At 51.3% G+C, this 22,462-nt stretch overlaps 1 protein-coding gene across 3 annotated transcripts in view; it reads right to left on the bottom strand.

The window, feature by feature from the left end:
* Positions 1-22,219, bottom strand: part of ZBTB7A (zinc finger and BTB domain containing 7A) — a 36,245-nt gene extending 14,026 nt beyond the window's left edge. Inside the window, exons 1-2 of one of the 3 annotated variants that reach the window (XM_034754984.1) lie at positions 22,134-22,219; positions 2,298-3,490 (exon numbers count right to left, since the gene is read on the bottom strand). In XM_034754984.1, coding sequence (XP_034610875.1) covers positions 2,298-3,475 — 1,178 coding nt within the window. In that variant the 5' untranslated portion in view covers positions 3,476-3,490; positions 22,134-22,219. Of the gene's footprint in view, positions 1-2,297; positions 3,491-6,448; positions 7,063-20,215; positions 20,811-22,133 lie in introns of those variants that run through there. The other 2 variants (XM_034754986.1, XM_034754985.1) reach the window with 2 other exon arrangements.
* Between the last annotated feature and the right edge of the window lie 243 nt (positions 22,220-22,462).

Below are 22,462 nucleotides of genomic sequence, written 5' to 3'. Positions count from 1 at the left end.
GTCTCTTTAACAAAGGGAGTGGCGGAGCGCAGGGGAAGCTGCAGGAGGCATGCACAGGAAAGCACATGGTGACTCAGCACCCATAGGGGTTCATGGGAAATCCAGGCTGCAGCCCTGAAGGTGGCATCACTCAGGAGGTCAAAGGGAAGGCAGCAGAACTCAGCTGCTCTCCCCACCTTCATTTGAAAGGAAGAACCACAATAAAAAACAAGAGACACAAATGTTCCTGGGCTGGCTGGACCAACTCCCAGCCTTCGGGACCCCACGCTAAGCAATGAAACGTCTGGCAAAGACCGACAGGCACAAGTCAGACGAGCAGAGCAGGAGGGGAGCGCCGACACGTCAGGATTTCTTAGCATTTCTGAGGTCAACAAACTGCAGTCGTAAACAGAGGGTGGAACAGCAGGTCTTCCTGGGACAGCTGTGACATTGGGTCTGCAATTAAAGGGCATCTTTGCTACCGGGAGACAGCCCAGGCTATAGAAACTTGGCCTAGCGCATTATAGGGAGAGAGAGAGAGAGAGAGACAGGCGTGCGGCAGGACGGAGAGATCAAAAAGCAATGGGGCTGCACTGCCCTGTATCAAATCTTTCTCCAAACTGGCCCCAGCAACGCAGGCACTGCGTTCCCACCAATCTCAACCCCCCCACACACACTCTGTAGCTAGCAGGCAGGCAGGATCTAGTAACAAGACAGTGGCCGTCTGCATTTCAACCTGTCAGGAGACAGATGCATCCTCCGGCTTCTCAACAGCACCTCTGAGAAGGAGGTGGGTTGGCTCACGGGTGAGTGAGCGCACACTCGCGTGTACACGTACTGCATGCACACACGCCCCCATGCATACCACAGACGCGTTGCTTTCGATGACTGCTGGCAGATCCGCTGGCAGGGGCAGGAGGCGTCTCTTGCCCGCCGGTCAGGGCCAATGCCTGGCCCGCTCCAGGCCTAGAGCTGGCGCAGCGGGTTACAGCAGTGGTGCAGCTGGTCCCCTAGCCCAGCAAGTCACTGCATTATCAGCATGCCACAGCTAACAAGCGCGGGGCCCTCTCCCTGCTGCATGGCCGGGCAGGTCGCCGCGCCACATCTGCTCCCGCTCCAGCAGGTGCAGCTCCCTTCGCTTTCAGTGGGACTCAGGCCCGATCCTGCCAGGGGCTCAGCACCTCCTCCTCCCGCTCCCGCTCAATGGAAATCCAGGAGAGCTGGGTGTGATGCGTCCTCTCCCCTCGCCCGCTTACCACTCTCACCCATGCTGCTGCTCCGCCTTACCCAGGCACTTCTGATTTACACCAGCAGGGGGCAGATCAGAATCAGGCCCATGAGCTCAGCGTTTTCTTGGCTCGATCCTCCCCCCCAAGGCTCCACACGGGACTCGAACCCCGTTGGTGCTCCCGAGTCCGGGGCGATTTGCGTAAGCAGAAAGCAGGCTGGGCGGGCGAGGCTGTTTGGCTTCTTTGTCAGCCAGCCCACACAAGCGCTTGGCAGAGTGCGGAGAGATCTGGGCGGAACCCCCCGGCCTCACGCCGCAATCAGACGTGAAGACTGAAAAGAGGAGGCTCCTTGGAGCACATGGACTAAAGTGAACCAGAGGGACTCGAACAATATCCCCTTTCTTCGGCACACCCGTGGCAGAGGGAAGCGCAGGCAGACCCGGATTAGGAATGGGACTGAAACAACCCATGCCTCTAGGGGGCAACAAAAAGTTGATTTTTTTTTAATGGGGGGAGGGAAGGAGGGAGAGAGAGACAGTCCCGATCCCTTCCTCGGATCCAGCACCACCAGGCAGGTGCAGCAGCAGCTCTCCTCAGGGCCGTTTGCAGAGGACAGGCCGAACTCTGCCTCCAGTTACCAGGCTCTGGATGTCTCAGTCTTTAGATGGGGACATTTCTCAAGGGTTAGTTACATTAAACAGCTGGCTACAGAAGCCTACTTCCCCAAGGATGGAAATGACATGGGGTGGGAAGCTCCCCCAGATGCCCACCCCCCATTGGCCCCCTTTGCAAATCCCAGGCGTGGCCAAGATTTATCAGCGACTATAGAGATTCGGGGCACCTGACACCGTGGAAGGGCCCCCCAATTTCCAGAAGGCTGGCTAACTCAGCACTTTCTAAGTCAGGGTTTCTCAAACCGGGCACCCAAAAAAAAATCACTCATCACTTGCCCATCAAAAAGGAAATGATTCACTGCAGGCGGGGGGTGGGAGGGGATTGTGCAAGGCTGATCCGTCCCACGCCCACCCATGCCCGTAAGCTGCGAGCCGGCTTGGGCAATACCCCTCCGCCGCCCTTGCTGCCCCTCACCTGGTGAATCGGACTTTGCAGATGTTGCACTCGTAGGGTTTCTCGCCCGTGTGGGTGCGGATGTGGCGGGGCAACTTGCCAGCCCCCTGGATCACCTTGTCACAGATGGGGCACTTCTGGAATGCTTTCGCCCTGATCTTCTTCTCCGCCTTCTGGGACCAGGACGGATACACGTCGCTCTCGTGAGAGCTGCTGAAGTATTTCAAGTAATAATCCATCACCCCGTCGTCGTCCTTCTGGTCGTCCTCACCCAGCTGCTGCCGTCCCACGGAACTGATCATCTGCTGCAGCAGGGCACTGGCGGCCAGACCGTCCACCTCTCGAGCCTCAGCCTCCTCCGCCTCCGCTCCCCCAGGAACGAAGCTGGGAGAGTTGCTGGCTTCCTGCTGGTCCAGAGCTGCCTCCTCTTCTCCTTGTGCCGTCAGGCCGTGTCCACTGTAATGTCCATTCTGGGAAGGTGGGAATAAGGCTCCCGGGGCCTCCTCTTCCTCTCTTTTCAGCCACATGGCATGGTTGCTGTCAGGGTCACCGTCGTTCACCTTTGGTCTTTCGTTTGGGGGGGCTTGTGAGTAGAAGTCCATGCCGTTGCAATCCGGCTCCTCCTCGTCCTCTTGCCCTTGGAAGTTCAGTCTCTGAAGGTCTCTCAAGTCTTCGTTGGTCCATGGAAAGTTGCCTTGGTGGCCGTTGATGGGGTTGCTCTGGAAGAACTCCAGGTACTCTTTTGCTCTGAGATGGTTCCTTTGATCAATTTGATCTACTAAATCCATCTGGTCATTTTTGGCCAGAATCTTCCTGTCGAGGAGATCCGTGCAAACCTCCGTTACCGCCTGGATCTCCAGCAGTTTGGCGGCGTTGAGGATCTCGTTGACGTTCGAAGTGCTGACGGTCAGGGTCGCGGTGTAAGCGAAATCGAGCAGGGCCGACAGGGCGTCCACGCTCACAAAGTCTATCTCGTATACGTTTTGCTGGTCCACCACTAACCCTGAGGTGAAGAGCTTCTTGAAGTATTGGCTGCAGGCCGCCAGGACTGAGCGGTGGGTGGGGAACTCCTGACCGTCCACCAAGATGACCACGTCACACAGCAGCCCGTTGTTCCTCTGTTCGTTCAGGCTACTCAGGATGTCGCTGCTGTGATCGGGGAACGGGATCCCGATGGGGCCGTCCACGCCACCAGCCATTTTCAACACCAAGGGCTGGGAAGAGACGAGAAAAAAAAAAAAAAAAAGCAGGATCAGTTCTAGAGCCTCTCATTGCTAACAGGCGTTTGGACTGTCGAAAGCATCTCCCACCACGGGTCCTATTTATTGTCTGTTGGCCTTTACATGGGGCAATCTATGTGCCAGACATGAATGCAGCCTTCAGACTAGAGACCCAATGCACCCACCCGGCCCCCAGGTCCTCTTTGCACTGAACATTTCTACGGTCACAGACTTGGTTGGTCTCCTGCTCTTCCCACCCTGCCGTCTCCTTCGGAGAGATCCCCTGCTACGTCGCTCTAGGTCTGGGAAGCGATTGGAAAAAGAGAGAGAAACTCATGGAACAATTCACAAAGGACTTGCTGGGGAAGGAGCGAGACGGCTTGAGCAAGCCTCGGGCACACGCACCAACACGTCCCACCCCGTGGGAAGGGCACAGGCAGCCGCGGCACTGGCCTGTAGGGACGGGGAAATAACAAAACCTTCCCAACCTGCTGCCAAAGCTCCCACTGCAGGATGACGAGCCCAGGTCAGAGACCTGAGCACAGTGGGGATTTAAATTCTTGTGGAATTAGGAGGGTTCCCTGGGGGAGACGAGAGACAGGACTCGATGGATATGAAGGGGATTCATTATTGGGGGTTGGACTAGATGACCTCCTGAGGTTCCTTCCAACCCTGATATTCTATGATCGAGGCTGCTGGACACAGACAGACCCCGTTGTTCTCTGGGCCTCCCCGGCTCCCCACCCTGTGCCGCCGGCCATCACCACACGGCATCCCCCAGGAGCTGTGGAAGCAGCTGAAGTTTATGCAGCAGAACCAAGGGCACCGGCCCTCTGTAACCCGGCTGAAATGAGTGCGGTGACCTTGCCCAGCTCCTGTAGTAGCCACAAGAGCAGCTGGCAAGGTGAGCAGAGAGGCCACGGACCCAATGGGTCGGGGAAGTTGAATCCCTCTTGCCCCTATGAATCGTCCCTCGCATGGAGTCTCTCTCTCTGCTCCAGCTGGGGACTCATGCGAGCACCATGATGGCTGGATTTACCCTGCCCCACTCTGGGAGGCAGGCATCAGCCTGGCTGACGGGTGGGGGTGTGAGGCACAGCATGGATTAACGGACTTGCCCGAGGTCACGCAGGAAGCCTGTGGCAGAACCAGGAAATGAACCCAAGCCTGGCACGTCCCCAGCCCGGTGCGCGACCCACGGGGCCACCCGTCCTATCCCAGGGGGCCACCGTGCAGCTAAGCAGCGACCCCCATTCCTTTAGCTGCGCTGCCAAGGGAGTGCCACTTGTAGTGCCCGTGGGCCCCGCCTCTCTGTTCCTTCTCTGCCCACATGCACTGAACAGAAGCAGGGTGCCTCAGTGGAGCACTTTCCATTCTCCCCCCCCCAACCCCTCCAACACACACACACACACACGCTCCTGACATGCCAGCTGGACACCCCAGCAGCCTTTCCACCGGCTTGGCAGCCTGAGTGGAGGGGCTGGGAGCGGGCTGGGATCCCCACCCATCTTAGCTCACACCGGACCCTTTAAAGCCTCAGGCTGTACCTGTGCCACCCCATCCCCTTTCCCCGAGCCCCGCTCTGCCAGTTCACCAGCTGCACGCCCAGGAAGCGCCAGCAGCATGCTCGGCTCTATAAAAGGCCTGATCCGCCTGCCTCTCACACGTTATTCTCCAAGCGAAATGCCTCTTTCTAGCATTATTAGAGGCTAGTTAGACAAAGCTATTCAAACCCTTTCTACTTCTCAAGTGATCTGCCAGCCAGAAGTCCGGCAGCATTTTGGTCTTGCGGTTAAGGCACTAGGCTGGGAATCAGGAGATCCACATTCGATTCCAACCTCCACCACAGAGTCCCTGGGCAACCTGGAGCAAGTCACTTCATCTCCCTGGGCCTCAGTTTGCCAGCTGTAAAACAGGGACAGGAATAATTCCTCTCCCCCGCCCTTTGTCTGTCTTGCCTGTTAAGACTGAAAGCTCTTTGAGGCAGGCGTCGGCTCTCGCTAAGCACGTACAGCGCCTGCTACAATAGCGCTCCTACCTCAGTTGGGGTCTCTAGGTGCTATAATAACACAAACAATCATAATTAAGGCTAAGATTTAGTCACGGGTCTATTTGGTAAAAGTCATGAACAGGGCATGGGCAATAAATGAAAATTCACCGGTCCATGACTTTTACAAAAGATACCCCTGACTAAATCTCTACTTCTGGGGCCCTGCTGTTCCAGGGTGGGGTGACCAGATGTCCTGATTTTATAGGGACAGTCACGATTTTGGGGTCTTTTTCTTATATAGGCTCCTATTACCCCCCACCCGTCCCGATTTTTCACACTTGCTGTCTGGTCACTCTACTCCGGGGGGTCCTGCTCCAATCCTGGGGTTGACTGCCCTCCTGCGGCTGCTCCCAGAGACCGCTCTCGGGATGGCCTCCAGGCACCCCGGGGCCACTGCTCCAGCCATCCTGGGACTGCTGCTGCTCGGGCGATCCCCAGGGCACCCCTAAGACTGCTGGTCAGGTGGCTCGCCGGAAGCAGCCACACCGGCTGCTGCTTGGGCAGTCCCCAGAGCCAGTTGCCCCAGGGACTGCCAGAGCCGCTGGCCCCAGATTGTTCCAGCAGCAGCCGACGCGGCCGGCCGTGGGGCACCCAAGCAGGGGGAACTAAGGCACAGAGAAGGGATGTGACCTATGCAACATGAAATAATGAATCAGTGGCAGAGTCCGGCACAGAACTAACTACACAGGGAAGCAATTGATAGCGCTATGTTATAGTGGTGGTAGGCAGCAACCTGGGCACAATACGTAAGGTTTCAAAACAGTCTTCATGACAGACATGCACACGCCTACTTTTCATAACTTCCCCAGCAGCGCTTTCAAGCTGAAACTTTCCATGAGTGATCTCAGCCCAAGAGGAGGGGATTTTGCTACACTTTCCCCGTTTAAAAAAAATCCTGCTACCTTTTTTCTCACTCCAATAGCTCAAAGAACAGCTCAAACCTCGCCCTAAGGTCCTGAGTTACACCCACATGGGTCAGTGGGGGACAAAATAAAATTGGTCCTGGATGGAAGTTTTTGGCGCTTGAGAGCGCTCGCCGCGGACGACGTTCACTAAGGGCTCAATCCTAACGAAACGTATCGATTTGAACAGCAGCAAGGCAGGAACCGGCTTTAAAATCCCAGAGTTGCGTGGTGCAAGTGCACCCGTCCAAGGAAGTAATTGGGAGTCCCTCCATTCACTCTGATGGGAGCTACTGGAGCAGGCCCTTAATCACATCCATTAGAAGGTAGCCACTAACACGGATCAGCTGGGCTGTGGTGTCTCACGGCATGTAAAACGCAGACGCTTTACAGGGTTTGAAATATTCCTGGCCTGGAAGGAACCGACACCAGCTGCAAGGGATGAAATATGGTTGCAGGGGTTAAAACGAAGCACAAAATTTGACCTAGATTCTGGGCTCATGGGTTTTTGAGACGAAGTGCAGTGATAAGGGAGGAGGAAAGATGGTTTTGTGGTTAAAGCCCTGGTCGGGGACACAGGAGATGTAGGTTCAATTCCTGGCTCTGCCACAGACTCCCTGGGTGACCTTGGGCAAATCACTTCATTGCTCTGTGCCTCATATTCCCCCCACATCTGTAAAACGGGGGTAAATAATTCCTTCCCTTCCTCTCAGGCTGCTGTGCAAGGATATGTTTGTTAGCAATGGTAAGGTGTTCAAATGCTACAGAGTACCTAAATACATGGAATTGGCCTCATTTACAATCATGCAACCCCGCTGACTGACGGGGGCCCACAAGTGGGTGACTACGGGCAAAATTCTGTGTTTGAAAAGAGGAAGTGCCAAACGTGCCAGACAGACTGCTATCCCGCTGAGCGAGTGTGTTTTGGCCTGGTCCTAAAAATGAAATTTAGAGATTTCCCCAGATTAGATGCTGGAGGGAGATCCTGTCCCCCTTCCCTTTTAGAGAGAATTTGAGCTGGGTACAGCATTTAGAAGCTTTGGGCGATAATCTTTTGGCCAGCCAGCCTGCAGCACCCACACAGCTGGGGTTTGTCATGCCCAGCCATAGCTGGGGCACGAGGCAACCGTCCAAGCAAGGGTTAATCCCACACAACTTGGGAGCCGGGACAATCGGCAGCATAGTGCGGGAATGGTGGCTGGGTCATGAGACTTCCCAGCCTTGGCATGGAAAGTGATACACTTCACAACTTATTCGAGTTGGACAAAATGCCTTTTGTGTTGAGCTGTGGTTCAAATTTGCAGCCGCTGAGAACGTGAAGGAGTTTAAAAAACATATACATTTCCTAGCACATCTCCCCCACCCGGCCAGCGAGCATCCTCCGTTATCCTTGAGCGAACAGCTTCTCTCTCACAGCAGCATTGGTTATAAAACTTCGGTCAACAGCACAAAGGCTTTTTACCTTGCATACCGCTTGCTACGTTCTTCTGAACAGCTGGCAGAAATCACGTACGCGGTTCCCTTACTCAGGGACTCTGAATGGCAAGGTTATTAAAGCATGCAGAGGATTAGTAATGGGGTAGGGAGACTTGCACCTTTACAGGTTGCAAAGCATCCCAGGTCAGTAGCCACTGTAAGGCATCATGGAGCAATGGGGTTTTCAGTGACTCGTATTAAATGAGTTGATGGGTCTCAGTGCGGTGGACTGGACAGGTGGGCTGAGGGCTTTCCAGCTAGGCACAACTGCCACGTTAAGGACTGAATGAGCCACAGGGCAGCAACTGACCTCCATCTCCCATGCAGTTTTTTCTCCCATTGAATACAACATTCTACGCTCACTGTCCCAGATTGCATTGCTATGTGCTGTTATAAAGACGCTACATTTCACCCCAGAGGTGGCTGCATTTCAGAAGTTCCAAAATTATATCCAGGAGCATAATTTGTAGCACCTGTATCGAGGTACAGCGTCAACTTCAAATATAGTCAATTGGAAAAAGTGTCACGCAGTACCCCTTCCCTCAAAAGAGCCATACAAGGGAAACTAACTGAAGCCTGGTCGACACTAAAAATTTTTACTGACATAGCAGTTGGGGGGGTGGTTTGGTTGTTTTTTTTTTTTTTAACTCAATATAGCTATGCTGGTAAAAGCCTTAATGTAGACACAGTTATATTGTATCCCTGCGTTTAGGTCAGTACAGTTTATGCTGTTGAACCCAAACCAGCATTAGCTATACTGGTATAAACATTTTTATACCAACCTGCGTCCACACGAAAGGTTTTTGCCAGGAAAGCCGTACCAGCCGAACTGTTCTTAATGTAGACAGGCCGGGCTGCTCCTAGGGAACCAGGGAAAGTGACAATACACAAAGTGATATGGAATGTACAAAGTGGAAGAGAAATACCTCTCTTCCCAGCTCAGAAATCTGAGCCGTTACTTGTGACCGCAGGGAAGTTATTGTCACACAGAAAGGCGATTTTAACTTCTTTCAGGGCTTGCAGACAAATGACTCTTTAAAAAAAGCAGAAACATGACTTGACGACTCACAAATTTTAATTGGTTTATTTAAGACAGATTCCAAAATGGTTGCCATTGGAGGCAGCAGTTTATGGGAAGTCTGTGAATTCAAGTGACATGCCCATGTCATGCCAGGGTCCAAGTTAAACCTGTTGACATCGTTCTGTTTAATGACCAGGTTTGCCTGGGAAAAGAGTTTAATTTTCTCTCTTATTGCCCTGCACTTACAGTTTAGCTGGATGAAAGGAGGAATCTAATCGGCTAACGAGGGCTCAGAACCATATGGTTTAGGCAGATAAGTCACAGGTGGTTGGTTAGCCAGTAAAAGTACTGCATGCTTGCAAAGCATCCTTCATCCGGAAGATCCCAAAGCACTTTATAAATCAAGTACAGAGGTCCTTCCCCACTGCCAAAATGCGACCAGCTCTGCCACCAACACATCCGCTGTTTAATAACAACGTTACACAACAGTTTAGGGCTAAATCATCTCGCTCATTGATGAGAGGGACGGACGGCTTCAGGGCACCATTGTCACTTGGTTTTAAGGAGCAAGGCTTCATGGGAATAACCACCTGGGAGAGCTGAAGGTGCTTGCCGGTTGCCCCCAGATGTCACAACGTGCTCAAGGCGGCACACAAGGCCACCACTTATGTCCTATTGCTCAAGGTCCAGCCATGCTATCAGCACCAGGTGTGCGGCCGAGGATTATTAAAATGACATTGCTATTACAAATAAAATTCAGCCGTTTGCTGCCCAAAGCCCAAACATTAGTGCCTCCATCCCTCACCACCAGCTGGAGAACTGGGCACGTCCCCCACTACGAAGAGCTCACCCAACGCAAGTCCATGTCTGTTCCATTTATATTAAGGGAACAGTCGTCCTAGTTCCCCCTTCCCACTCAATGTCTGCAGCCCTCGATCTCTTGAGAGGAACGCAGCTCTTAGGCCATTCGGAGCATGAGCCATCTCTGCTGACACCAATTTCTGCAGCATTACAGGGCAAGCCTGAGCAGGTCTCTTTCTGCCTCGGATCCTCCCTAAACTCTACAGAGGCCTCGAGAAGCGCAGCCCAGAGCCAACAGTGGGAAGATGGCAGTCAGGAGGAAATGAAGCTTTCCTAAAGTAGGGTGTTTGCCTACTTAGTAGCAGCCCGTTTCACCTCTGCCATGTCGCTATTAAAATTCAACCGCTTCCCAAAAGGAATGTGCTGTTGGCAATGTAGTGCCATCAAAGCATCTGAATTATGTGGACCTGCAAAACAAAAGCATGCTCTTGAGAGGAAGATCCTGGATGTCAATAGAAACCAGTGACATGGTTTCGAATATTAAAAGGCAATTCAGAGCTGGTGAAAAGCACTGGATTGACAGTGTAGGAGGATGAAACGCGCTCTGTTTAACAGATAAATGGTACCTCCTTAGCAAAGAGAGAACTTTTCCATCCATGGATCTCAATGGGGGGGTATGCCTCAGTTTGGTTTCACAGCTGGAGTAACAGACACAGAGAGAGGGTAAGTGACTTGGCCAAGGTCAGTGAGCCAGGAACAGAATCCATGTTTCTTGACTCTTCATGCCACAGTCACCTGATTACATTACCCCCCCTTTTTATCGTGGGTACCCCAGAATGCCCCCCGTTCTGGAGGAACCAGCCCTAGGAAAGCTGGGCTTTGGCACTCTGCTGAGGCCATTAGTAGGGGGCAATTAGTACCTAGGGTGGTGGTGGCTTTTGTGATGTGAACGGTTCCCTACTAGGGATCCAAACTCACCCCCATGTCATCTGAACAGATGTCAGACGAGAATGACTTTCAGCCACCCCCCGGAGACCGACTTGCGAATCTAAAGGCAAAATGCCACATGGGCTATTACTGAACCCAAAAGGTGCATTTTGTGGTTTCTTCTCCTTACAAACCCCGGCCATGTTTGGATCCATGGGACTACGGCTCTAGAGCCACAAACCCCAGATTTGTTAACTATGGACTAAGGCTGAAATGGACGAGATGCTGGAGAAGGCACCAGCGTATCTAGATTATGGCAAAACACAGCCCAATTGCAATCAAATCATTAGGTGACCTGAACTTCTCCTAGGGTCCATCACGTCACCTGCTCCCATTCACCTGCCAGACCCAGGTCGGACCTGCCAGAGATCTGCTTCTTACTGCTGCGCAGAAAAGCACGTCAGGGTAGAAGCAACAGCAAGGCGTATAGGAATGCCAGATCCCCATTTTATGACACTGCTTTTTATACCAGGTACCCGCCCAAGGGTAAAAATAAAAAAAAACATTTTGGATTTTTCTACCACCAATTCTCCAGCCTGTAACTACAAAGAGTTTTGCTTGCTCCCCATTTGTATTTATAGGTCACTTCTTACCCCAAAGTACTTTACAAGCCATATACTCCGCATGCAGGAACTATACCCACCACTGAAATGCAGCCACCTCTGGGGTGGAACGTACACAGCACACAATAGTTTACAAAATGAAAAGACGACTCTCACATCCCATTAAATTCCCCTGGTGGTGTTAGACAGGAAGATTATATAGTAATTACTCAATCTGAAGTTTGGACAGAAGTTGAATTAATGCCCACTGCTTTTCCAACAAGTGTCGTGGGACGCTTGACCGCAAGTGATAAAGAACCTTGGTTTTACTTCCTATGAAAAAAAAAAAAAAATACACCACCTCCAACAGCGCAGTACTGTGCAGAAGTTCCAGTGATGCCAAGTGAAATGGTAGGTTTTCCTTGGAGCTCTCCTCTCCGAGCATTGACCAAAAAAGGGGCAGATCTACAGAGCCAATGCAACAAGGAAAAACCTCCTTAAATCGTCAACCATTTCCTAGATCAGAAACGGCTGCATCCTGTGTGTGCCTTCAGAGAAGCCAGTCTAGGGCTGATATATTTGGCAGAGCATCTGAATTGGTCAGGGACATTTGCATCTAAAATCGGCACACACAAAAAACTCCAGTCTCTTGTTCTGGCATCTGAATTCTTTCGATTTAGAACTTCAACTCAGGAGGCAGACAGCTCTCGGCCAATTCCCAGCACTAGGTAAAAACCATCATCAAAAGCACCTCTAGCATTAGGCAAATACCGAGCATCACCCAGTTTCTTGGAGCTCCTGGAAACACATGGCATTAGGAGGTAATTCGGCAATGCCTCATCAGCCGGGTAAGTTCCGGAGAGCTGAGAGAAGGCATCCCCAGACACTGATTTGAATTTTACAAGCCAGCCTGTTTACAAGTTTAGCATTCACATTTTTCCCCCCTTTTATTGTTGTGTCAAAGATGAAAACAGCTGAAGGATGACTTAGCAAAGTTCCAGGTAAACGGATATCATTTACCGCCCTACTCTGGGACATGCTGACCAGCCGTTTGTGCTGGAGAGGCAGTGCTACTGAGTGGTTAAAGCAGAGAATTGGGAATCAGGGCCTCCTACGCCCAGCTCCGTCACGGAGGGTGTCTCTAACACTGGCCCACGCCAGCTCGCAGGGCTGTAAAATTGTGGTGTAAACGTTTGGGCTCAGGGGTCCCAGAGCTTGGGCTCCCGTCCAAGCCCAAATATCTCCACCACTTTTACACCCCCCCGCAGCGCAAGCCCAAGTCAGCTGACAGAGGCCAGCCGCAGGGGTTGAATGGCAGTGTAGACATACCCTAAGTCACTTCTTCCCTCTGTACCTCATCTATCAGACAGGCACCCCACCACTCAGCTACCTCTGACACACAATTGCGTGCAAAATTCTTTGAGATACTCACGTCAAAAGCTCTATTAAGATTAGGGCCAACCCTCCTCCAGCCACACTCTCCCCCAAATCACTGAGACTTCCCCAAGAAAGAATGTCTATCTTCCTCTCCCTGACTAAACGGCGACCCGGATCCGTACCTCCCCCTGCATAGAGCCGGGATGAAACAGGGAGATAATTGCTACCCAAATTGAACTGACTCCCTGGTATCAATGGTTCTGTTTGAACGTAATAAGAGGTTATAGGGCTCGGATTCCTCATTGTAAGCGAGGAGATTATTAGGGACACTGCAGCCCACCAGCAAAGAGATTCATTACTCGTCCTTCAGTTTTTGGCACCGGGAAAATGTAAATACACATCACATGACAACTCAACAGAGAAAGCCTCTATAAAAGGGGATAATTCCTTCAGTCATATGTAGGGCCCTACCAAATTCACGGCCATGAAAAACACATCACAGACAAGGAAATCTGGTCTTTTGTGCACTTTTACCTTATACTATACAGATTTCACAGGGGAGACCAGCGCTTCTCAGATGGGGGGGTCCCGAACCAAAAGAGGGTCATGGGGGGGGGGAGGTCTGCAAGGTTATTGTATTTGGGGCACAGTATTGCCACCCTTACTTTTGTGCTGCCTTCAGAGCTGAGGCCAGAGAGCGGCAGCTGCTGGTCAGGCACCCAGCTCCGAACGCAGCACCCGGCCAGCAGCAGCGCAGAAGTAAAGGTGGCAATACCATCCCAGGCCACCTTTACTTCTGCGCTGCTGCCTTCGGAGTTGGGTCCGGACCCCTACAGTTACAACACCGTGAAATTTCAGATTTAAATCGCTGAAATCATGAAATTTACTATTTTGAAAATCCCATGACTGTGAAATTGACCAAAATGGACTGTAGGGCCCTAGTCATATGGATGTAGAAGATGAGCGAGATAGTCAGAGACTTCAAGGCCAGAAGAGATCATTGTGATCATTCAGTCTGACCTCCTCAATAAAACAGGCCAGGGAACTCCTCCAAAATAATGCCTAGAGCACACTTTTAAAAAGGCATCCAATCTTGACTGAAAAATTGTCAGTGATGGAGAATTCACCATGATCCTTGGTAAATTGTTCCAATGGTTAATTACTCTCACCATTAAATATGTCCGCCTTATTTCTAGTCTGAATTTGTCTAGCTTCAGCTTCCAGCCACAGGGTCATGTTAGACCAGTGGTTCTCAAACTTTTGTACTGGTGACCCCTTTCACATAGCAAACCTCCGAACGCAATCCCCCTTATAAATTAAAAACACGTTTATATATTTAACACCATTATAAATGCTGGAGGAAACACACGGTCTGTGGTGGAGGCTGACAGCTCGCGACCCCCCTGTAATAACCTCACGACCCCCTGAGGGGTCCTGACCCCCAGTTTGAGAACCCCCGTGTTAGACCTTTCTCTGCTAGATGGAATGTAATAGCTCATTATTAAATATTTGTTCCCCATGTTGGTATTTACAGACTATGATCAAGCCACCCCTTAACATTCTCTTTGTTAAGCTAAACAGACTGGATTCATCATCTGATGAGAGGGACAAAAACCACTAGGATTTAGTTTAGAGACTAGAAAAATCAGAGGCAGTGTGATCTAACTGGTAGAGGCCCTGGACTGGGAGTTAGGAGACTTGGGATCTATTCCCGGCTCTGCCACTGACTCTTGTGTGACCTTGGGCAAGTCACTTCACTTCTTTGTGCCTTTGTTGTCCTCCCTTTGTCTGCCTCCTCCATTTAAATTGAGTTCTTTGGGGGAGGGGGACCAGGGACTATCTCTTCCTGTGTGTTTGCACAATGCCCAGCCCCTCTGGCCTCTAGGTATTACCATAATACAAATAATAATGAACAACAACAGAAGGGATGAGTGTGAGAATTAAGATTGTGGATGGTAAAGTGAAAGCGGATCCACTCCTTTTTCTGGCTGTGCCACAAGGCCATGGAAAGGGGACCCCTGACAATGACAACAAGCAAATTCAGACTAAGAAGCAATATCACTCCATGTGGGACCTCACCCCGAGATGTTCTGAACTCTTCTAGAGGAGTTGCAAGTGCTCCATGTATCTCAGCACAAGGCCTACATGCTTAGAATGTTTTGCCATAGGAACGAGAAAAATACTATAGTTGATTATTAAAGGACTGGCTATTAGAGTCAGCATCTGTGGCCATGCAAACTAACATGGGGTAATCAAATCCTCCTGCTTTATGGCACATACTGATTACTGCAGGGGTCAGGAAGTACCCACATGTGTTACAGTGAAGCATTGGGGCAGCTCACTTTCTGTTGAGGTGTCAGGTATTGGTTAACATCGGAAGCAGGACAGTGATTAGATAACAGTGGTCTGACCCAGTATGGCACATCATATATTAAGACAAGAAAACCCTTCAGTTAAGGGATAGCAGAAGGAGCAAGCCCTAAACACGGCTAAATACAACCCAGCCCAGCCAGCTAACCTACCGAAGGGCAGCACAGGAGACACATGGGGATGATTCTACGCTATGTCAACACACGGCTGTTTTAACCACTGACGTTAAAAACTAGGGCAAACTTCTGTGTTGCAAGGTTTGTCTTAACTGGTTATTCCACCCAGACCTCCTTGCCAATTATCTCCTGTGTCATCAGGGACCACATTTAATCTCACAGGAATGTGTCTTGATACATGTATATATGCAGCAATACAATCAAGACCTGTGTGTGTACCAAACCTGGGGGGGGGTATGTTTGCTGGTACACTACAATAGTACACTATTCAAACAGTCAGACATCAATGACGGTCTCCCCCCATACACATGGTTTAATGGAAGGTCTTTTTTTCACTGCTGGATCAAACTCTCAAGGCCAAGAGCAAATTTATCTGCATGCCTATCACAGTCCAATGGGCTTTCTCCTCCCCCTACGTTGCTCTGGTATTGCCATAAAGAAACAAACAGATTGTGGTGATTTTAAGATTACTTATTTTTAAGAGGGAAATATTTAAAGTGACCAGAATGCATCACTACAAAACCACAGTTCGGATAGGATTTTCAAAGACAGCTTTACTTCCTGAAATGTCCAACTCTTATTGTCTCTGGGCACTTAACTCCCTTAGGAAAGCTCAGACTTCACCATTTTTGCAAAGTGGGGTGGGGGGCGAGGGAGAAGGCCTGGAATTGAATTGGTTACGATGTGAGGGCTTCTGTTTTTAAGGGCAGAGTTGAAGTGTTGGCTCTTGATGGCTCTGTAAACCTGAAAACAACCAACAAAATTTCAATGGGCAACACGCGGCCCCGTCACCAAATAGTCTTGGCATCAGCCTGAAGAATCGCCATTAAAAAAATAAAACCGGCTCCAGTGGTAACCCACTCCCCAGCACACCACCTAGGAAGGAATCTTTGACCTCACCTGGCAGGGACCCATGGAGGGACTCTGGCACATGGTGGGGGAGAGGGGGCGTCAGTCTATAAATTTCCATCTGGACTTGAAGACAGGGTGAGGATACGGCCTCCGACAGAGGCCATGTTTCTGTTCTAACTGCTTGGAAGATAGGGCACGAGTGGACACCAGGCATTTGAGGCCAAATCCTGCATTCCTTACTCAAGCAAGACTCCCATTGTGCAACCAGACCTTCTCCCAGAGCATCAACCTCGAGCAACCTGCAGAACTGGGCACCTCAGGACTCGTCCCCTTCACTCCCGAATCACTTCTTTGCAGTTCCATCCTTTATTGTTTTGTCTACAAATTAATCAAATTATCGTTTCAATTCACACAACCCTCCCTTCTCACCCCCACGTGATCTCACACACATTTACTATTCTGTCTTGCAAACAGACATATTAAGGCTAGCTTTGAATATACTTTGATACCCAGTTTCCCCACTGCCCTCCGGTTGCGAGGCCCAATCAAGCATCTTCAAAACTGCAACCATTTTATCGTCTCTACTCCCCTCCACCTGGACCAAACCCCTCCCTCAAATACGCATGCCGTTTCCTTTCCTGCTCTCTCTGGCTTTAGAGTTTAAAGGCCTCACGTTATTTTGATTGCCTCAAAGGCCAATAATCTTTTCCACACCAGGAAGGAAAAAAATAAAAAGACGAAGGTTTAGGTTTACTGACAAAGCAAAGCACACAAGGCAGGATCGGCACTTATGTAATGCCTGGTTTGTGGATAAGCAAATAGTTCTTGTCTTATTGCTCATTACTGGTAGTGCAAAAACGAATCCCAGGCATAAGCATGCCATAAAATAAATTCCTAGGAACGGTGTCCTGCCATTAAGTTTTTTTTCCTCCAGCAAAATACTTGATTGTATAGCTACAAAAGAAGGGAATGCTGAACAGCTGTTGGAATGCTGTTGAGGCAGGAGACTTTGGGTAAGGAGAGAACACCTACCTGTAGCTACAAGCCCAAGCTCCAGTGACTTGCAAAGCACTGGACTGGAGATGCATTCAGAAACAGGAGGGGGGGGGGGGGGGGAGTTGTCTACTTCCTGGTTTCCAGTGGGGAATAGCTGGGTATGTCAATCAGGACTTTAAGAGCACAATCAGAACAATAGATGGTGTTAAAATACATTGGGCGGCACTGGTCCACATGCATGATCTGCTGTGAAAGGAGTGTTACATGCCCTTGCAGAGATCGAGGTATAACTTTGTGGAATTTCAGACCATGACTCTGATGGGCTTTAAAGAACAGTTGGCATGGGAAGAAAAAATGAAAAAGAAAAGAAGTAATGGAAGTGCTAAACACCCACCGGGAACTCCGGGGCATTTTGCCATTAGGGAATGAGGATTGACAAGTCCTGTCTGCCACCTGCAGCTATGCTAAAACACATCATGAGTCCGTCTCCCACTCCTTGCCATATAAGAGCAGACCACTAGCTCCCCTAATCTAGTCGTCTCCTACCTAACGCCATACCAGAGCAGTCCCTTTAGTAGAGTGTTCCACTCCCTATCATATCAGAGCAGAACCCACTTACGGTCCTGTCTCCCAAATACAACAGAGGCCAAAGCCTAATGCTTCAGAGGAAAGTGAAAAATCACACCATGCACCGGGTCTTCGGGGGAAATTCTTCTTTGAATCCACAAGGGATCACCCTATGCCCTGCTCCACAAGAACAGACTATTGCCTTTTGGACAGCTAAGAACATTATCCAGTCCTTTCTCCTGAATCCAGCTGCAACGTTTAGGCTTTCGACAATGTGATGCAAGACTATGTGCAGCATCAAGATACTATATGGGAGTATGAGGAGAAACCAAATAATTGTCTCAGGTATTTGTATAGAATCCCAATGCCTGTCTGACCTCATTTACTCCTGTTCTGAAACCTTACTGGAGCTGGTCCAAGATTGGCGGGATGCTCTGAGTCCAGGTAGTGAAGGCATGGACACACTACTGGCTGGCTGGCGATGTGACCAATCAGAAGAGAGTTCTGAACAGAAAAAAAAAAAATCCTATTTCGGATCAAAAGGTCATGGGATTTGGCACAAATACTTCTCACCATCCAAGATGTTAATTTTCTGTCTCTCTCAAATACTGCTCATCAAAAGGCTTTTAATTACAAAGACATGCTGGTCTCTCCAAAGTTGAGGGAGACTGTTTATTGTTTTGATTAGCAAGATAACAAGTGGAAGTCTAATCGTCTGTCACAGATGACTTTACGTTCAATAAATGGAGCATCCTAAGACTGTCACTTTTAATCAAGATTCAACTGCACGTCTCAAATGTCTGGGTTTGATTTTCAAGTTTAGGGGCCTAAATTTCAAACACGGGCACTGTGTTTCTGATGTTCAATTCTACAACTGCGTTCTAAAATGCGTACTTTGGCACCCAAATAACCACGTAGGTAAACAAAATGCTAATTTAACAGCTCAACGGTAACACTGGCCCAGATCTTCAAAAGGTACATAGGCTCCTAACTTCAACTGAAATCAGTGGGAGTTAGGAGCCTAAATACCTTTGAGGATCTGGGCCAAGGTGCCTCAACTTTAAACTTTCTAACTTATTAATGAGCTTTTGGGGTTCATTAACAAAATGCAGTTACTTATGGCTGCAAAAGCATAGCCATAAGGGAAAAAAAAAAAAACTTTCAGTCTTCAATTCACATTCATACAGATTAGTACAGTATTGGAGTTGTAAGGTACTATGGGCCTGACATTCAGAGGTTATGGGTAGCCCCAAGTCCAACTAAAGTCGATGGGATCTTCCAGTGCTCAGCACCCCTGAAAACCATGCCCTTAATATTCTTAATATCAGTGTTGGAAGGGACCTCAGGAGATCATCTAATCCAAACGCATGCTCAAAGCAGGACCAATCCCCAGACAGATTTTTGCCCCCAATCCCTAAATGGCCCCTCAAGGATTGAACTCACAACCCTGGGTTTAGCAGGCCAATGCTCAAACCACTGAGCTATTCCTCCCCCGTAAAGAAAAATAAGTATAGAGTATGGTAAAGTATTATCAGTTCCCTGTACCACAACGCAACAGGGTGCATTTCTGAGCTCAAAAAAGGCCACACGAAGACCCACAGCTCAGCATAAAGCACAGAACTACTTTGATCCACTAATTTATTAGAACTCCAGCACTGCAAAACTCTTCCTAGGCACAGCTAAAAAAATCCCACCGCCTCATCCACATTTGGGTTGTGCCGCCGCACTCCTCCTTTTCCCAGAGCAAGCCTGAACAATGACCAGAACGAATATCAAACAGCAATGGCACCTCTCCAATAACCCATTCATAGACTTAAAAAAAAAGTTTAAAAACAACATCCGTAAGCAAACTGCTGGAATTCATAAACCTGCCACTTTCTCCAAATCAACCCTCATAAATGACCAGAGGTTGTTTCTTCAATCCAAAACAAACTGTAATATTCTGTCACATCTCCTCAACCAAAGTACTAATAAAAATCACGGAATTAACCACTTCTCTGCTGTTGCACTGCACACAACCCCCAATCCTCATCCTTCTACCGACTTAGACCGGAAACCCTTCAGTGCAGGCATCTTCTCTATTTGTCCATATAGTGCCTAATACACTTTGGGAACAATATAAATAATACATTTAATAGCAGAAAGTTAGCAGAGAGGTGGGTAATCTTGTTAGTTTAACTCAGGAACCAGCTGTAAATCCTGCCAAATGGCCATTACAGGGAATCAGGACTATTCGCTGTCCAGGCTGCGGCTTGGAAATAATGGACCCTCCAGGGAACCACTGGGAAGTCTGCTAAAAATGCTGTAGTAAGGAGGAGATGTAGGTAGCCATATTGGTCCTCAATGTGATGCATTTTATTAGACCAAGCAGGAGCTAACGCACAAACTTTGGGAGCAGAAAGATCCCTGAGAAGAATGACAGAAAGGTCCGACATCTTGTGAACTGTAAGCTACATACAAGTTCAACACATTCACATTCAACCTTTTTCCATGGTCTCAGTATAAACCTTTGCCGACCGAGAACAGACAGCAGCACTTCCATTCCCCAGCTAGCTAGCTAGGAACCAACCACCAGCTCCGAACCGTGGTCACCACAACTCACCCACTTGTTATCTAACGGATCAGCCCCACAAGAGCCGGTGGTTCACGATGGGCAGCGTGCAATGACCTTCAGCTATATTCCCTGGCCTCTATGGGAGAGCTTTTTAGACTGGCTCGGGGCCCAAAGCATGGCCTTGATTTCTAGCTCTCTGATCCCCAACTCAAGGATTAGCTGTGGTTTCAGAGGAGGCGGAAGGCCCTGAACCCGGGCCGGGGTAGAGGAGCCCCTCGGTCCTACTAGCCCGAGCTAGTGATGCTGAAGCCTTTACAATACTGGCTCGGTCTCCACATTCCAGCCTCTGCAGCAACTTGCCAGCTTAGAGACTTCCACAGCTCCAAGGGGGCTGGCAGAGCCATTTCTCCTCTCCTCTCGGTGCCATTTCCTGGATGAATCTGTGCACAGCCAGTCTGATGGGGTGTCGTCGTGTCCCCCCCCCCCAGGGCTCCCCCCTTTAACACGCCAAGGGGGGGGGGATTATCCAGCTGCAAGTTGCAGCCTGGTGCCACTGGGAGCTGCCTCCCCACGTCTGCTGTGGCCGCCAAGGGAGGGGAGAGCCGGCCCGCAGGCTCCCCTCCCCCCCCCACTGGGGCGGCCTTGTGCTTGCGGGCGACCTTGGACCCAACCCCCCACCCTGGCAAGCCCCCCCCCGCCCCCAGCGCCCTGCCCGCGGCTGGGCGGAGAGGCCCGGCCCCACCCCTCCCCCCCTCCGCAGGGCGCCAAGCCCCACCGCAATCCGGCCCCCTCCCCGCGGGAGCCTGGCCGCCTGCCACACCCCACCCCTCCCCGGGCTGCCAGCGACCAATGGAGGCCTGAGCTGGGGGTGGGGGCAGGAGGCCGGGCCTGAGCCCTGCGGACACCACCCAGGCTTGGGCCTACACTAGGCCCCGCATCCGCGGCCTTTCCTGGGCGCCGGCGCCGGGGACCCCGCCTCCGCCCCGGGCCGGGCTGCCCGGGAAGGGGCGGGAGGGGGGGCCCGGAAGTGCCGGGGAGGGAGGGCGCTGCCCCGCTGGCCGAGCTACTCTCGGCGGCGCCTCCGCATCCCGCCCCCCACTCTCGCAGCGCCCTCGGTCCGCCATTGGCCAGGCGGAGCCGGGCGGGAAGGAGGGGCGGAGGTCCTCTTCCCATTGGCTCGGCCGCCCGCCCATCAACACACCTCCCGGCCAGGGTTGGTTTGGAGGCGGCCGGCCTGGCGCGGGGCAACCTGGGAGTTGTAGTCCGAGGCCCCATTGCACCTGCAAGGCCGAGCGGGGCGGGGAAACTACAACTCCCATGAGCCTCCTTTCCCACCCCTCTTGGCGAGTCTCCCCCCCCATTTGCTTGCAAGCCCCCCCTCAAAAAACTCCCCCCCCCCAGGAAGCACCAGCCCAGCCAAGTACAACGTATGCACGCAGCAGAGAATAGAGGAGGGGGGGGGGGGACTGCATTAACTGCATGGCCGCAAAGTTATTTGCAACCCCCCCCCCCCCCCCCCCCCCCCCCCCCCCTCCCAACTACCCCCCGCCTCAGTGCAACCCCAGCACCCTGGACCAGCCTTGCAACTGCCAAATGCAAAGAGACAGGCAGGCAGATTAAAAACACCCTCCCTGGAACATGGAGAAGAAAATGAATCTCCCCCCACCCCCCGCACACGCGCGCGCTGCTCACCCTCTGCCCCCTCCCTTTGCAACCCCCCCCCTCTCCCCTCAGCTGCTATAAATTCTCGGACAAGCCCCCCCACATGTCAAAAAAAAATCCCGAGGTTTATAAAGTTGGGGTGGGGATAAAGTAAAGCACACGCCAGGGGGAGCGGGGACTTTCCTCCTTCCAAGGCAGCCTCCCTGTTCGAGGGGGGGGGGGGGGGGCAAGGGGGGGGGGTGAATTATCCCCTTGATTCAGCACCTCCCCTCCCCCGAGACAGCCCGATCCCCCCCAGTCTTACCTTGCTGGTCCTGGGGGTGGCGGGGCTGGGGGTGGGGGGGGGCCTGCCTGGAGTTTGGAGTCAGTTCCCGGCCAGCTCTCCCTCTCTCTCTGGTGTTACTGCCCCTACTGTAACTGTATATGCAAAGCCCCGTATGATGCTTCCTGGTTTCTCTAAGGGCAAAGGGGTCCTCCCTTCTCTTAAAGGTGCAGCAGCCTCCCCTCTCCCTCCCCCGGCGGCGAGCCTCCGCGCAAGGGCGACGGAAACAGGCTCGGCAAGTCCCAGCAGAGAGACAGGGCAGGACACCCTCCTGCCCCGGCTCGCCCTTCGCTTCTCCTGCACCGGCTCCC

This window comes from Trachemys scripta, chromosome 22 (genome assembly GCF_013100865.1).
Source record: "Trachemys scripta elegans isolate TJP31775 chromosome 22, CAS_Tse_1.0, whole genome shotgun sequence".
NCBI lineage: Eukaryota > Metazoa > Chordata > Testudines > Emydidae > Trachemys > Trachemys scripta.
The sequence above is the reverse complement of the archived record's forward strand: the minus strand, read 5'-3'. Positions and strand labels throughout refer to the sequence as shown.